General features: G+C 40.8%; 1 protein-coding gene across 1 annotated transcript; it reads right to left on the bottom strand.

Annotated features, from left to right (window-relative positions):
- Positions 1–8,679: 8,679 nt before the first annotated feature.
- CER1 (cerberus 1, DAN family BMP antagonist) lies at positions 8,680–10,411 on the bottom strand. The gene is made up of 2 exons (XM_005420869.1): positions 9,884–10,411; positions 8,680–8,973 (listed from the first exon to the last, which is right to left on the bottom strand). The coding sequence occupies exons 1-2, from the start codon at positions 10,409–10,411 to the stop codon at positions 8,680–8,682; spliced, it is 822 nt and encodes a 273-aa protein (XP_005420926.1).
- Between the last annotated feature and the right edge of the window lie 6,223 nt (positions 10,412–16,634).

The following is a 16,634-nucleotide window of genomic DNA, read 5'->3' as shown; positions in this document are numbered from 1 at the left end:
GGCCGGCACGGCAGGGGTCTGTATGCTGAGTGTGTGCAGCGCCGGAGGAGCCGCTCTGGAAGGGTGGTCGACCCTGCCCGGTGGGAAACTCGATCAGCCGCATTTCCCCATGGCTGGAGCTCGCTGTCACTTGCTCGTTCCCGAGCACGGGCTTCAATCCGCATGAGCTCTTTTCCGTTCTTCATTTTTGCAGCGTCCCTTTGCAATCCCTGTGAAAAATGAGCCCTGCAGACAAGGCTTCTGCCTCAGTCTCCAGGCTGCTCCTAGGAGAATCTGGCAGCTGCCCCAGCTAGGCCTCATAGCTTGAAGTTAATAGTATAAAATAACACTAGCTTCCTTAAGAGACACTTTCTTTACCTTGTATACCACATAACCATGGTTTCACGGGGTAAGTGAAAGGCCCCAGCTCACTGCAAGGAGGAGGACGCCCCCCAGGGAGGAGGACACCCCCCACCTTGCAGATAAGGACCTCTTCTATCTCGTCTCTCAGAATCATAAAGCCACCCATGAAGAAGAAAAATGCCTCTGGACTATGAAGGAAACATCAGAATCCCAGTACTTTCAACGCCTCTGCCAAAAGCCTGCTGTTATCTGGTATTGGTGGTTGTAGCAAGACCAACTCCCGGGACACCTAAATCAAGAAAGAGTCAGCTGGATAGTGACACCATAGATTTATTGCTGTTTTCTAGAATAGCAGCATGAATGTGGGTTATGTGCTGAGTGCTCGAATCATGTTGTTTATAAATGCGTGAAAGGGATAAGAACCATTTGTTAAACACAACCATTTGTTAAACACAACTTCTTCATGCTCATGAATGAAGAACTACTCTTGTAATTCTCTGCTTTGCATCCTTGCCTCTCCCCTCAATCATCTCAGACCAGTTGGAACATTTTTATGACATTCAGGTCGCCTGCTGTGCTGTGTCCCTTGCTCACGTAGAGCCCTTACCTGTCCACAGAAGCCAATCGTCATTTTAAAAAGATAATTCAGACCTGCAAGGAATTACCTTTGGGTAAGAGCCACAGACAGCTTGTAACAGACAAAATTTTCAGTGTTCCCAGCTGGGAATCATGCCTCAAGCACCCATTGCTGATGAACATATATGATCTTTTGGCTACCTAAAGGTAGCCCATCTGTCTGAATGGCATAGTTCCCATTGTAAATTGACAGGCTCTTACCCTGGAGCAGTTTTCCTTCACAATGATGGATGAAATGGATGGAAGAGTAATGTTGTGAAGACTACCAATGCCAAAAACTCACCTTTATTACTGATCAGATTCTTCCTAAAACTTAATCATTATATGATTATTCCAGGGGGAAAAAAAAACCAACAACAAAACAAAAATTAAAAAAATATATTACACAGGGCAATTGTTAACATTTCAATCTAAAATTGCTGTATTTGTAGCAGAAACTGGAGGTTGTCTAGAAGAAGAAAGAAGCATGTTCCAGGTTCAGAGAAGATCAGGTCTTTCAGAACAATCCATATATGTCAGTAGGAGCAGGTAACACTGAAAATAATGGACTTATTAATTGGACTGTTAATATGTCTATTATAAAGGGGAAAAGAAAAACTGAAGTTGTTCTTTTAAAAATATTTAAAAATAACAAAAAACAGCCTCTGGCTCTATTCCATGACAAATTTCATATATATATATATTTATGTCTATATATAAAAGACCTAATAAGCTGTGAAAATTTTTCACTGATTTGAAGAATTAATTTCAATGGGGAAAAAAAAACCAAAACAAAACAATCAAGAAATTTAAAGGAAACTGTGTTCTTGGGAAGTAAAGTGGAAGTATAAGAAAAGAATAATAGTATGATTTCATATGGAATGAAAAAGAATCAGTCAGTAGTATTATCTTCCATTTGAATACCAAGCATTTGCATTTCTGCAGCGGTGCATAGGTAATGGCCAGTCTTTAGACCTGTAGTCCTGCCAGGCAGGTTATATTTTTGTCTATTCAGGAATGGGATGTAAACCTAGGTCATGGAACAAGGGCAGTGGTCTTTTCTGGCTTAGTCATAGCACAGCATTCCCCTTTTGTTAATGTTTTTTTTTTTTTGAGAAAGCACTTTGCAGGAGGAAAAGCAGACAGTTGTGTGCTGGACTTCCCAACTGAAAAGTCTTGACCTGGGGATATTACCTGACTCTTTTGCCAGAATATCAAATCTAAATAGATAGATAATGAGTCTTTGTGATTAACTACCTTCTGTGTGGAAAAACATGCCTATGAGTCCTAGCTTTGCATAATATGGATTTAAATAAAATCCAATATGGATGTATTACAGAAAGATCATTAGAAGTCTGCAAAATTATTCACCGTCTTCAATGCTGAATATTGCACAATGGCATAGAATTCCTCTTGGATTTTCTGATGTCTGTGTTGTGTTGTTATTGCTGTTTATAAATTACCACTGGAGCCACCAGCTGTCGTCCTATAAATTTTATTGGCACTCTGTAAATATTAAATCAGCCTGCTAAAATCAAGCCATGTGCAGTAACAGCTGAGGCTCTGTTATGGGGAACACATGCAAGAAAGAGGTGTGCGCTGTGACTCCCACGGTTCTTACAGCTTACAACCCCTTTGCCTTCTTGAGGCTGTTATCCAGGATTCATTTTTAGCCCAACTGTGCCACTTGACCAACATGCAGGAGGGACATTTTCTGTGCACAGATACATACTGAACTGAGAAGTCAGCCTTCTCAGCAGTATTCAGTTTCCTGGGTCCTTCTAAAATTTGTTGCTACCACATTTCTGCAGCAGCACTGCATTGCTCACTTACTTGTAAACCTTGGTGACATTCATAAAAACAGTTGTAAACTCTAAAATGGGAGCAGAATTCTTGATGTCATGAAGATCTACATCATGAAGAAAAAAGTCTGTGTCAGAGAAACAGCATGCTGAAACAAAACCTGTTGTGGCCCACAAGTCACTATGTGACATATTTAGGATGAGGCTGTAGATGTTAAAGGAAAATGTGTCTCAGGCTCCATTTTCTCTTTTACATAATAGCCAGAAAAATCAAAGACAAGGTATGTTTTCTGATCTGCCTGCCTCAATTGTAGACGTGGTGAAATCTCCTGATCCTGCAGCCCAGATAGATTAAGGGAGTGCTAAGGTAGACCAGCAGTAGTCTAATTTAGGGAGTTAATTTTCATCTTAGTTTCATCCTCACTCCTCACTTCAGTGGTGTGAGGAGTTCTGCTCAGATAGTCTCCATCTGCAGATGTCCTAGTATTAGTTCTTCTAATGACTCTCTTCCTCCAAGAGTTGCTGTTTAAACACCAGGCAGGGCAACAGACTGCTTGAATGTTCCACATCTCCGCAGTGAGGTGAGTTTGAAAAAGCTTCAGCAGATACAGCCTTGTTCAGAAGGCAGCTTAGGTACATGCCTGCTCAGTTTGAACACTCTGACTGTGGGCTGCAACCACCAGCAGAATGTCAGATTAAATGACTGGTAAAAGCCGTAGTTAAACCAGGAAAAATGAAAATGCCTCATAGAAACCCTTAGAGAAGTATCAGGCTTGTCCTTTTTTATTTATTATTGTTGTAATTATTATTTTTATAATTGTTATTATTATTGTTATTATCATTACCATTATCATTGTTAAATTAGTAGTAGTAGTAGTAGTAGTAGTAGTAGTATTTAGCTTCTGGTTAATTTTTAATTTTCAAGTGAAAATGCAATTTGCTGATGCCTTGGAGCCTGAGGTGCTCTAAATAGGACAATTTTGTTCTCAATAAGGATAGCTAACCTTTTATCAATATTCTTGCATTAGGGCCAGCTACAGAGTCTTTTCATCCCCATTCTTTCTCACTTGAGCAGAAGGATTGTGCACAGCTGCCAGGGAATGTCTTCAGGTGAGCTGAAGTTGGTGGTTACATACCAGATATTCAAGGAGTTAGGTTTAGCACAACAGAAAATGCAAAATATTTAGAATTCATTACTAATGTTTCCTGTTTCTACTGGTAAAGTGTCTGATGGAGGACCCAAAGTAGCCCCAGTTCCACACCTCTTAAAAATGCACCATCTGGCACAGCAGATACTTCTGAGTACATTGTGCAGGATCTGCTGCTCCAGATGGATCGCTGCAAATCTATGAGATGGGATTCATTTGAAAATCCTCACAGAATTAGCTGATGTCATTGCAAAGCCTCTCTCAATGATTTTTGAGTGGTCTTGGGAATCCAGGGCAGTCCCAACTGACTGGAAGCTGGAGAACATTGTCTGGTTTTTAAGAAGGGCGAGACAAAGAACTTATCTTGCAGAAGACAGAAACCACAGGGTCCTGTCAGTCTCACTTCAGTGCCTGATTATGGTGATTTTTCTGAGGGGTATTGAAATACACCTGAAGGACAACACAGTCATTGGTCACAGCCAGCATGGCTTCATGAGGAGACAGTCCTGCTTATCAAACCTGATTTCCTTTTATGACAAGGTAACACACACAGGTGACCAAGGAGAGACAGCTGATGTAATCTTTTTGGGCTTCAGCAAAGCTTTTGATGCTGTCTCTCACAGGATCCTTCTGGACAAAATGTCCAGCACACAGCTGGATAAACACATTATGTAATGGGTGAGCACCTGACTCACAGGCACAAGGGGTTACAGTGAATGGGGTGACATCAGGCTGGGGACCTGTCACTGGTGGGGTTCCACAGGGCTGCATCCTTAGGCCAGTGCTCTTCAACATCTTCACAAATTACTTGGCTGTAGGACTGGAAGGGATACCAAGCAAGTTCCCAGCTGATACAAAACCAAGAGGAGCTGATGCCCTTGAAGGCAGGGAGGCCCTGCAGAGAGGCCTTAACAAATGAGGGGTCTGGGCAATCACCAACCATGTGAAGTTCAACAAGAGAAAGCAGTGCCATGGAAAGGGACCTGGGGGTCCTGCTCAATGAAAAGCTGAACGTGAGTCAGCAGTGCCCCGGCAGCCAGGAGGGCCAACCCTGTCCTGGGGGGGCACCAGGGACAGCATCACCAGCCAGGCAAGGGAGGGGATTGTCCTGCTCTGCTCTGACCTGGGACAGCCTCACTTCGAATGCTGGGGACTGGTTTGCTCACCTCAATATGAGAAAGATACTAAGTTATTAGAGAGCATCCAAAAGAAGCCAGTGAAAATAGTGAAGGATCTTGGAGGGAAGGAGCCCTTATGATAAACAGCTGAGGTCACTTGTCTGTTCAGCCTGACTGACGAGACTGATGGGAGACCTCATTCTGGAAGACAACCTCCTTGTGAAGGAAAGGGGAGGGGTAGACATTCATCTCTTCTCTGTGGTGACCGTTGACAGCATCCAAGGGAATGGCCTGAAGCTGTGTGAGGAGAGGTTGAAGTTTGATATTAGGAAAAGTTCCTTCCCCCAGAGTGTGGTTGGGCACTGGTACAGCTCCCCAGGGAAGTGGTCACAGCAGCAGCCTGATCAGTTCCAGAAGGGTTTGGACAACCGCAGCAGTTCCAGAAGTGTTTGGACAAAACTCTCAGGCACATGGTATGACTTTTGGGGATATCTTATGCAGGCTCAGGGGTTGGACTCAATGATCCTTGGGTGTCCCTTCCAGCTCAGCATATTATGATTCCAGACATGATTATGCAGCTGGCAGAGAGCTTCTGTCTGAGTAAGGAGTCGTGTTTTGCTCTTGCAGCAAGGAGCAAGTACATTTAGGAGAAAGCACTGCAAGCAATTTCACTACCTGCCAGTAAAAGCTAGTCAGCTGTGGGGTTAGTTGTGAATGTTTCATAGGCGGTGAAAAAAGTACGAAGCACAGTGTGAAGTGCAGCTTCAGAGACTTTTCCCTAGAATATATGGTTGTGCAGAATTCAATAAAAGTTTGATGTAAACATGGTATTTGATGTATTTACAGGCATTAAAGCTGGTTGCGTTAAATGCACACTTAAAGGAATAGCCTGGATTGAAGATTTATTTTGCTAAAGCAGTAGGAAAAAAACAGCACTTCACTTATTTTCTACACAAAGCACACCCATTTGAAAAAGAGACAGTGGAACAAATAAAAGGGCAGAAGTGTAGAAACTCTGCTTGGAATTGATTAGAATTTTCAGAGAGCTCTGCAACTATAGTCTTGTTCTGTAAGTAAGTTTGCACAAGGAGTACTCTAAAATAGATGACGTTAGCAGCACTTATCGGCATAGCTGCATTGGAAAAGCTTTCATTACAGAACGCATGCAAGCTCTGAGCAGACACAACTAGGATCTGTTGCTATAATATTACTACTGAAAGCATCCACATAGTGATATGGGTCACACCCCTCACCTTTCTAATACGCAGTGTTCTGCTTGTAGAGGTAATCATTATGCCCAGAGAGCAAAATCTCTTTAGGCCCTGGATAAAATATATTCCTAATTTGGAATTTTTAAACGCTGAGAAATCTGATCCAATTAACACGTTGATTGATTTTGCAAAATACTGTGCTAATTACATGCAACCAGTCATTGCTGAGTTAATTAAACATGCATCCAAAAAACCTACAGCACTAATCTAATTAGCAATTACTACAGCTGTCATTACCTCTTTTCACCTACTTTTAAGCTGTGCAAATTCACACTAAGAATCTCATCCTGCAAACTCCTTATATGAATAGCTTTCTTTGACTGCTGTAACGCTTCAGCACAGAGAAGAAGCTTTAAAAATTAGGCTGAATACTTTGCAGTCCACAATATAGCTTCTATTCAGACATCATCATAATAAACTCATACTATATCCGTCAGTATTGTCAAAATTACAAGATTGGAAGATTTTTCTTTTTAATGGACATGTGATTTTACTGGGAGTGTTTGTAGGTCCTGCCTTCAAGTGATTCCTGCAAACCTGCAGGAAACCTGCAAACCTGCATTTCAGAAAACAACAAAAAAAAAAATTGGATTAACATTCTTATATATTCAGACAGCTTTAAAACATGTCAAAATTCTGAGTAAAACATCTCAGAACACTTGTTTTTTCAGATTAAAAAAATCATCAATAAAGAGAAAAAGTTTGAGAACTTTAATGCTGTGGGTTTCTTCCTTAGGCTTGATTTAAAATGTACACCAATTTTCACACACAATATAGGGATTATAAAACCTTGATATCTAGTTACTTGGAATGGCATCATATATAGGATATAAACGGCCATATATAGTTTTCACATCAGTCCTTCATATAAAAGAATAGAGAGAAGACTTGCTTGAGTTTTAGTACACAATTTTTATTATTTAAAAACAGGTTTATATGTAATGAGAGGTAACTGTATACTAATCTTTAGTTCGTTCACTGCAAGTGACCTGCAAAAGCAAACAGCTTCACATCCAGTATCAGAATATAATTCAGATGCAATTTTTAGTAAATATTCAACATGGGCCTTGGACTCCAAAGCCATGCTGCACATGTTTTCTGAAAGAACATTAAGATATTTCTAATTCCATTGCAGTTCAAGTACAAGGAATCATTTACCCCAGCCCTTGAATTTGACCTTGAATAAGCTAAGTCGGTAGTGATTTCCAATACCCTAAAGAAGAGCTTGGACAGTTTAACAACTGCGGCCCAGATCTGAGAGCAGATTTTCCAGAGGACTGAAAAAACTGGCATAGAAATATGCTGAACTCTTCTGCTGGAAGCTGATCTCTGTCAGGTGTGCCAGGTCTGCAAGAGAAATCCAGGGAGAAGCAGCTGGAAAGAGCCAGAAAACCAGCAGTTCAGCTAATAATGACTATTGCTGTGTTGCCTAGCATTAGACTCCAGTGCTTCCTAGCAGGGCTCTCCCAGCTCTTCCTGTAAAGTTGTTAAGGTATTGCTATAATGATAAAGCCCTCCTCAGATCTTCTATCACACAAATGCCTTTTCTGCTTTAGTTTAAGAGTTGAGAACATTATTTAAATTTTATCTTAGATTCAGTGACAATGTAAAAATTCATCAGACTGGAAAATGTGCATTGTCTTTCCACAGTGAATTTAAATAATAACAACACTGTATTTATCTGGGATGTTTTCTGTAGGAGTATGGCTTTTTTTTCTCTTTCTGCAGTTGAACACTTTAAGTAAAAATAAAGGTACAGAGTGAATGCAGGCATGTGGAAAAGAGAGAAAGTGGTTTCTATGGCAAAATACCCCTTGCCATTATCTGTTGGTGTAAATTGCGTGGTATATTAGTTTTCAGTGAGAGCTGAACTCCAACTGAGATCAATCAGCATGACATTAACTAGTCGCAGCTTTCTATGTACCTCATGTCCATTTATGTTTTACACTCTCCAGCCATTATCTTGCTGAAAAAGTAGACCTGGTTTTGTAGGAAACAGACTAAAATCTCATCTTTGTTGCCAATAGAGCTATATTGGCACTCCTCACAAGCAAAGGCAAAGAAAACAAGTCAACTTTCAGGTTTTGCACAGATAAATCATGTTAATTCAGTCTTTGTTGACTAGCATCCAAGAAACAATGACAGGAAGGGTGGAAAATGTTTGAAGTTTTCCCTTGTTAAACACCTTTACACATAAGCCCAGTAATTTCACCTCATTTTCCTTAACAGCCAAGGAAACATTTGTTACACTTCAGGTGAAGTTATTGTTGAAACAGAAATCATGTAGAAAGTCAACATTTTTAATGTTTTTTTTGTACTAGAGTGATGACTTGTTTTTCATTAGCAAATTCTTACGATCAAGTTAAGAGGTTCTTTGCGCAAGTTAATTGTGCTCATGTACATTTTCATAGAAGTCTGACAGTAGAGATCCGATCACAGGGTCTTTAATCTTCCGACTTTCACATTTACACTCTTCTACAATCATGATTTCTTTGACCACTGGAACAGAATCAGTGCAGTTGAGATCCAGGCGCTTCATGGAGAACTTGCTGGGCAAGCAACGAGAACAGAAGGTATAAAGATGATCTTCTGAACCAGGAACATGAAAAGAACTACATTTTCCAAAACACAGATTATTCTGCACTGTCACCTTCTCACAGTTGTTATGAGTAACACCCTGAAACAGAAAGCAGTTTAATGTTTTAATGCAGAAATGACCCCATGGACTTTGCTAGAAGGCATGAGCAAAAAAAGAAAAGGAAAAAAGGCGTGAGCAAAAAAAAAAAAAAAGGAAAAAAAAAAGCTAGTGCACTTTTTCCTTCTCAGAACAAATAGTACTGGTTTCTAGGCAACATCTGTATGTATGTATGTCTGTGTGAAATAAATTTAGTTTTGGGTATGAAAAGACATGGTCCTTGACAGATCATGGTTACAGAAACACTGAGAATTGATGGTGATTGATGGTGATTTACATGGAATACAGCACTTTTACATATAATGTTTGCTTGTCTTAATGTTTCCATGTGACAGAATGGCTTCATCTATGCATGGGACAATTTACCAGTTTTCTGAAATTTTTAGCATAGAGTTAGACATAAGCATCAGTTTTCTAATTAATACAGAAGAAGACAATCCTTGCTTAGGTGTAAGAGAACAACCAGTTTTTTTCTGTAAATACTTGTTCTGAGTCTCTATATGCATGCACACACACACACACACACGCATATATCTATACATATATATATTAAAAGAGAGAGAGGTCATAATTCAGATGTACAAACAGTTGAGATATATATTTATTGAATGGATAATTACTCATCAATTTCCTTCCTGCTTAGACCATGTCAAATATCTGTGCATAAAAATAATAAATAACTCCATAAAAATTGAGTCTGCGGCTTTCCAGTGCTGCAGTTCAGCAATTTGCCTCATCAAACTAAACTTTTTCATCAGAGTCTTTCAGCCACTTTCGATCAAGTGTTCTGAAGCCCTTTGACTAAGCCACTTAAAAACCCATGTCCCTTTAGTTGCTGATTACAAGAGACGGGGGAAAGGTGTGTTTGTTGATCTTGGATATTTGTTCTTACCTGGGCAAAAGGCAGGGTTCTGCAGTTTTCTTGGTGCATTTCATTGGTCTTGATTGGCAGGACAACCTCTTCAGATGCTGAATTTTTCTTTAACATGAAATGGTCCCAGAATTTCTTGGCATCTTTTCTGTAGGGAACTTCAGACTCTCTCTTGCTGGAATAATGTGATGGAGAGAGGTTTTCCACAGGAGAGGTCTCTCTGGATGCAACCCAGGTTCTTGAGTTCTGGTCTGCATGGAGTCCTGCACTGGGAAGTATGAATCGGGACATTTTTTTCTCCTCTTTCTTCTCACTTCCAGATGCTGTCTGTGGAATTGATACAAAAAAGCTTGGTACTTTCAGGGTCTCTTCAACTCCTACTGGGTTCTCACTTAACCCCTCAGGAGAACTTTGACTTTCAAACAGATTTTTGTTCAGGTAGAGAAAGTGCTGAAATGGCCCTCTGCTTTTCCTTTGCTGTGAATTTCTCTGTAGCTCTGTGGCTCCAAGACATGAGAGCACTAACATCTGAAGCAGAAGCAGTGACATGATCCTGGAAAGGGCAACCCTGTAGACCTGCTGCTTTTGCAGTGAATGTAGTATGCTAGCTTTATACAAGAAGAGATTATGGCAGCGGAGAGGAGGGCTCTGGGGGGACCCTGGGGGGGCTAATTGCATTCATTTACTGTAGATTACAATTATGATAGGGAAGTTTGTGCTAATGAAACTCTGCTTTCAATCTGAGTTATGTGTATTAGAAGCTCCTATCTGAAATCTAGTAACCCAGGATGTTGTGGAGGACAGAAGGAGTCAACAGGGGGAAATATTTGGATAAGGTGTCTAGTTTAGGCTGAGGAATTAAGTAAACATTTGAGGTTGTGTATTAGAATGTTCACTGTGGCCTCCATTGTTTATTTTGACTTTCTATTCCATACAGCCAGAGACTGTCAAAACAAGGAGTGTTATTTCATTACAGTAGGAAAAGGCAAGCTGATTAAAGTTTGCTGAAATCTGGAGACTGTGTTTTCAAAAGTTAAGTCTAACTTTGGACTTTCAGGTTTAGGATATGACCCAAGGTCTGCATGACTAACAGACTGCTGCTCAGACAGTCAGAGGAATCTGTCAGGAAGCACTAGTCCTCACTTCATCTTCCTCACAGCAGGTTTGCGGCTGCTGGAGTACAGACATGTCACTAGCACAAAGCAGAAGGTCTCAAGGTGAAGAAACTCTGCTTCCTGGGTTTTCAAAGATTCTCTTACATCCTGTTCAGGCACCAAAGCCACTCCAGACGTCCTGTCAAGTGATAATGATAAATTAATATTTAAATGAAATGTGTTAAAAATAGATATTTATGATTCTAGCTATCAAAGTCTCAACAGAAATACCTAAAAAGTCTACTAGACCTTAAAACAAAGGCATCTTTTGCATAATTACCATGTTATGCAACATGTAAGAAAAAATAATCTGCTAGAACAGCATATAGAGAAAAGCTTTGGGAGGAAGAAAAGTTATTTTCAATAAACACTGTAAACAGTGATCCCAATATTAAAATACAAAAAAGAAATTCTGCTCCAGATAATTTGCCATTTAGGTATGCTAATCTTCACACACTCCTGTTTCTATGAAACGCTATCAGTAGACTCTAAAGTTTGTATTATTCTTGAAAAATTGTGTGTACTAGATGCATGATGTTACTTTACTTTAATTTTCAAGGAATTAATTTATTGCTTAGAACTGCACTTTGATTCCACACATCGTATTTGTGTTCGCCAACAATTTGAACTGAAGCAGTTGACTTTTGTAGCTAAAATACATTTTATCTGATGTGAACTGGTAACAGTCACACAAAACTATTCAGCAATGCCTTTCAAACATTAAATTTTTGAAGCAAGATGCATATTTGCAGGTCATCTAAGGATGTCTCTGATGATGCACAGATAAAAATTAAGTAAATTTTAGAACTGGAATGATTTGACTTCCCAGACTACCTAAACTAAACTGGCCTGGGTGCAGTGCAACTGCTAACAAAGAATGTATAAAAATCTTAGTATTGACATGTATATAGAGATGTTTTGCTGCTAATGTTACATTATAGTGCAATGGCAATGGAAAAAGCCTCTTCAAGATCAGAATCCACTCCTGGTACATACCATTCTGTCCTGTAACATACAGCAAGAAGAGAAGCCTTTGAGACCTTCAGATGTAAATGTAAAAATTATTGTTTACAGAAGGGTAGGGAAGAAGACCAAAGCAAAGTGGTGTCAGCAACTCACTCTGCAAGCTGCTTGGCCACCCAAAGGCTGATAAAAGAGCTCTCTTCACTACTAGGTCAAGCCAGTTCTAGTTCCTGGGGTCCCGATGGTGTTCCCTAAGATCTGATGAGACCAAAAAGCAGCATGCCAGCTCTGGTTCTGCTAAGAAAGTCTAACACTGTTCCTTCATGCCTATAATAATATCTATGGCTGCTTTCCACGAGGCAAAAGTGGTAAGATATGGGACGTGGTACATCTGGGCATGGTTTTCAATATCTAAATACTACCATAATCCGTTTTGAAGTCGGCTGCCTATATATAACTGTGTAGAGGTAGCAGGTCTCTCCTTAGCCTCTCTGCTTAGGCTCTCAGGAAGGCATCGCAGCTCAGACAGCAAGCTCAGATAGTCATTCTGAAGTTAAAAATAGCACGCATTTGCAAGTCTCTTTGTGGTGACATTGACTGCATAGACCAATAATTGACTACTGGCATTACACTGGACACATAACCATTATGTTCCAAATAGACCTAATCTCAGCTTTCTACAAAAAAAAAACTGTTTCTTTTCTAAAAACTTGTTTTCCTGCCTGATTACCCTTTCATATAAGCATAACATGTTTTCACTGTTTCCTAGTTATTAAATCTTACAGCTATATGCAGCAGTGTCTTTCAAGCAGGCTTTAGTTTGCCTTCATAGTAGCAATTTATTCAGGACATTCTGTTTTCACTAGAAATAGTCACTGTGAATGTTTGCCCATCCTTTTAAAATTGTCAGGTCTATAGATGATAAGTGCTATGCAAATGCAAAATTGTATTATTCATTTGTTTCAAAGCTGGAGTTTATTCAGTCATTAATGGACATTATCTACACTGCTAGTTGATGCCTAAAAATAATTCTTGGGCAGTGCTTGAATTACTTGCCTTCTGTTGAGCTAAATAGTCTCATCATACCATGATTGATGATAAAATCATTAACATGGATTTTATGTATACAGTCCAATTCAATATCTTGTAATTTTCGAAACACATCTGATGTAGACAAACTTGTATCCAGATATATCTTTCACAGACCCCATATGAAGATCTCAGAACTAATGAATTATCACTATGCAGTTTATTCTCCAATAATTGTACTTATCAAAGAAGGCCATCTGTGGTCTTTGTTTTACTGAGTTTCAGGGAAGCAGATCACATACAGGCCGCATGGGAAATTTTTAATTATGAAAGCAAGAGTCTCTTAACAAGGTATGAGATGAAGGAACAGGCAATAGGTTTGTTTAGTTTTGTACTTCCAAATTAGTTACTCTACACCATGAACTCCCCTATGTTTGAAGTCCTCTGTTGCTCTGGTTCTTTCTCCGCTCATTTATGTTTTCCTATTAACATTTCTGTTTCTTTTCTGTGTTCTGGCAACAGAACTAAGAACAGCATTAAGTTTTCATATGGCAGCCAAAATGAAGGTGCTCACACTTTAGAACATTTTTTTATGGCTTCAGTGGGGCTAGTCCTTCCACATGTGTTGGACCATGTTCTCCTGGCTGTAGGTACATACAGAGGACACAAAGGGTGGTTCTGTCTCTGAATGGTACTGGCACATATGTACTGCCTATTTGACAGTGTATCCAATTCCAGACCCAGCCTGATGAGTTCTCCTGGGTCTGTAATTAATTGCAGCAGATTGCTAAGGCGTGGGACAGGGAGAAAGACACTGGGAAAACCTGTGGGACAGGGAAAAAGGAGTTTGGGCAAAGACACAAATCAGTGTCAGGAAGATGCATTTTCTAGATTGTTGTGAATAATTTGAGAGAGACAGATTATTCACTGAAGAATTTGACACCACCACCAGAATTTTTGTAATATAGTCCAAGGAAGATGCACACAAGATTTTTTTAGTTAATACAAAAATATATACAAACTTATCTTAAAATTTCTTCTATATGCATAAAATTATATTCTTTTGCTCACTCTGATTACATGCAATTCTTCAGATACCAGATTCTTAATCACAGAATCACCCATTCAGTCATTAGGGTTGAAAGGAACCTCTAAAGATCATCCAGCCCAAGCCTCCTGCCAAAACAGGGTCACCTAGAGCAGGTGACAAAAGAATGCATCCAGGTGGATTTGGAGTGTCGCCAGAGAGGGAGACTCTGCAGCCTCCCCAGGCAGCTGTTCCAGTGTTCTGCCACCCTCAGTGTAAAGAAGTTCTGCCTCATGTTGTGGTGGAATGTCTTGTGCTTTAGTTTATGGTCACTGTAGTTAAACCAGTTGCTAGGCACCACTGAAAAGAGTCTGGCGCCCTCCTCCTGACACCCACCTTGGTCTATTTCTATGTATTGGTGAGATCCCCTCTGTCTTCTCCAGACGAAACAGTCAGAGCTCCCAGAGTCTCACCTTATGAGAGAGAAGCTCCAGACCCCTGACCATCCTTGTGGCCCTCCCCTGGACCGTCTCCAGTAGCTCCTTGTGTCCCTGTGCTGAGGAGCCCAGAACTGGACACAGCACTCCAGGAGTGGCCTCACCAGGGCTGAGCAGAGGGGGAGGATCACCTCCGTGACCTGCTGGCCACACTCTTGCCAATGCACCCCAGGATGACATTGGCCCTGCTGGCCACAGGGGCACTGATGGCTCATGGACAGCTTGTGATCCACCAGGAGTCCCAGGTCCTTTTCCACAGAGCTGCTCTGTAGGAGGTCAGCCCCAGCCTGGCTCGGCCCCAGCCTGTGCTGGCACTTGGGGCTGCTCCTCCCCAGGTGCAGGACCTGGCACTTGCCCTTGTTGAGCCTCGCCAGGTTTCTCTCTGCCCAGCCCTCCAGCTGATCAAGGTCCCACTGAATGGCAGCAGAGCTTTCAGGTGGATCAGCCACTGTCCCCAGTTTGGAGTCACCAGGAAACCTGCTGAGGATGCATTTGATCCCTTCCTCCAGGTCTTTGACGAGTAAGTTGAATAAGTTTGGTCCCAGTATTGATCCTTTGGGAATACCACTATCTGCAGGCCTCTTGCTGGACTCTGCTGCACTGATCATGACCCTCTGAGCTCTGCCTTTAGCCAGTTCCTGATCCACCTCACTGTCCATTCCTCTAACCCACAATTTCCTAAGCTTACCTATGAGGATTTTATGGGAGACAGTGTCAAAAGCCTTGCTGAAGCTCAGGTAGACAACATCCACTGCTCTCCCCTCATCAACCATCCTGCCATGCCATCACAGGCGGCCATCACATTGCTCAAACATGATTTGCCTTTGGTGAGTGCTAATCCTGACTACTCCTGATGACCTTCTCTTCTTTTATGTGCTTGGTCACGGCTTCCAGAGTGATCTGTGCCAACACTTTTCCAGGGATGGAGGTGGGGCTAACTGGCCAGTAGCTTCTCAGGTCCTCTTTGTTGCCCTTTCTGAAGATGGAAGTGACACTAGCTTTACTCCAGTCATCAGGCACCTCTCCTCCATTATTTTTCAAAGAAGATGCAGTGTGGGCTCAGCAACAACATCTGCCAGCTCCCTCAGCACCTCTATGTGCATCCCATCAGGCTCATGGATTTGTGGTTTTGTCTGCCTAGCCAATCTCCAAACAAACCTTCAGTGGCCAAGGGCAAGTCTTCTTTTCTCCAGCCTTCCTCTCTTACCTCCAGGGTCTGGGATTCCTGAAGGATGGCCTCAGCTGTGAAGTCTGAGGCAAAAAAGGAATTCAATTACTCTGCCTTCTCTATATCTTCTATCACCAGGATTCCCACAATATTCCTATAGGTCTCCCGTACAGCGTCTCTCTTTTTCCATGTTCCATAAATTTCTTGTTTGAGATTTGCTAGAAGCTCTCTGCTAATCCCTGTAGATCACCTGCCACCATTGTTTGATTTCTTGCTCATGGGGATACATTTGTCTTGAGTTGGGAGGAATGCTGAATACTGACCAGCTCTCCTGGACTCCCTTGTACCTCTAAACCATGGGATTCCTCCTATTAGATCCTGTTGATTGGGACTACTTCTGATTGAAAACAATACATTACCTCAATGCAAAAAAAAAAAAAAGCCTTGGAAACAAGAGCTGTTTTGTTCATATCATTTAAGTGTACTGATACTGAGAACAGTATTTAAGGGGCACAGAGTTGTCCATACTACAGTCAGCGTAGCTTCTGAAAGGGTAACAAGGGAGGACAACTTCCTCTGAAGAAGACTGAGGTTTCTGAGGGACAAGGACTTTTTTCACATCCTTCTTTAAATCAAGAATCATATTGAAATAATTTTTATAGAGTCACAGTCTTGCTTGAATTCATTCTTCTTCTTGTATATCTGCTTGCAGACCTATACCTTTTCGTAGAGTTATTTCTCAAAATAAGCAGCATTTTGTCTTTTATGTGGGGTTAACTTATGGTACAAATGTCCTTATAGCATTCACTCAATAATAGGTCCAAACAGAAGAAAAAACTGATCAGAAGCTGATCAGAGTAAACAGTAGGTATATTATGCTTAGCTATAAAGTCATTTATATTATAAATTTATATTATTTATATATAAAATATAA

The sequence above is a fragment of the Geospiza fortis genome, unplaced genomic scaffold (genome assembly GCF_000277835.1).
Source record: "Geospiza fortis unplaced genomic scaffold, GeoFor_1.0 scaffold12, whole genome shotgun sequence".
In the NCBI taxonomy this organism is placed as follows: Eukaryota; Metazoa; Chordata; class Aves; order Passeriformes; family Thraupidae; genus Geospiza; species Geospiza fortis.
The sequence above is the reverse complement of the archived record's forward strand: the minus strand, read 5'-3'. Positions and strand labels throughout refer to the sequence as shown.

Coding starts and splice junctions, on each gene's coding strand:
- CER1 (XM_005420869.1), bottom strand. CDS start 10,411: ATGTCACTGCTTCTGCTTCAGATGTTAGTGCTCTCATGTCTTGGAGCC. Junction 8,974..9,883: donor GAACCCTGCCTTTTGCCCAG/GTAAGAACAAAT, acceptor TTTCTGTTTCAG/GGTGTTACTCATAACAACTG.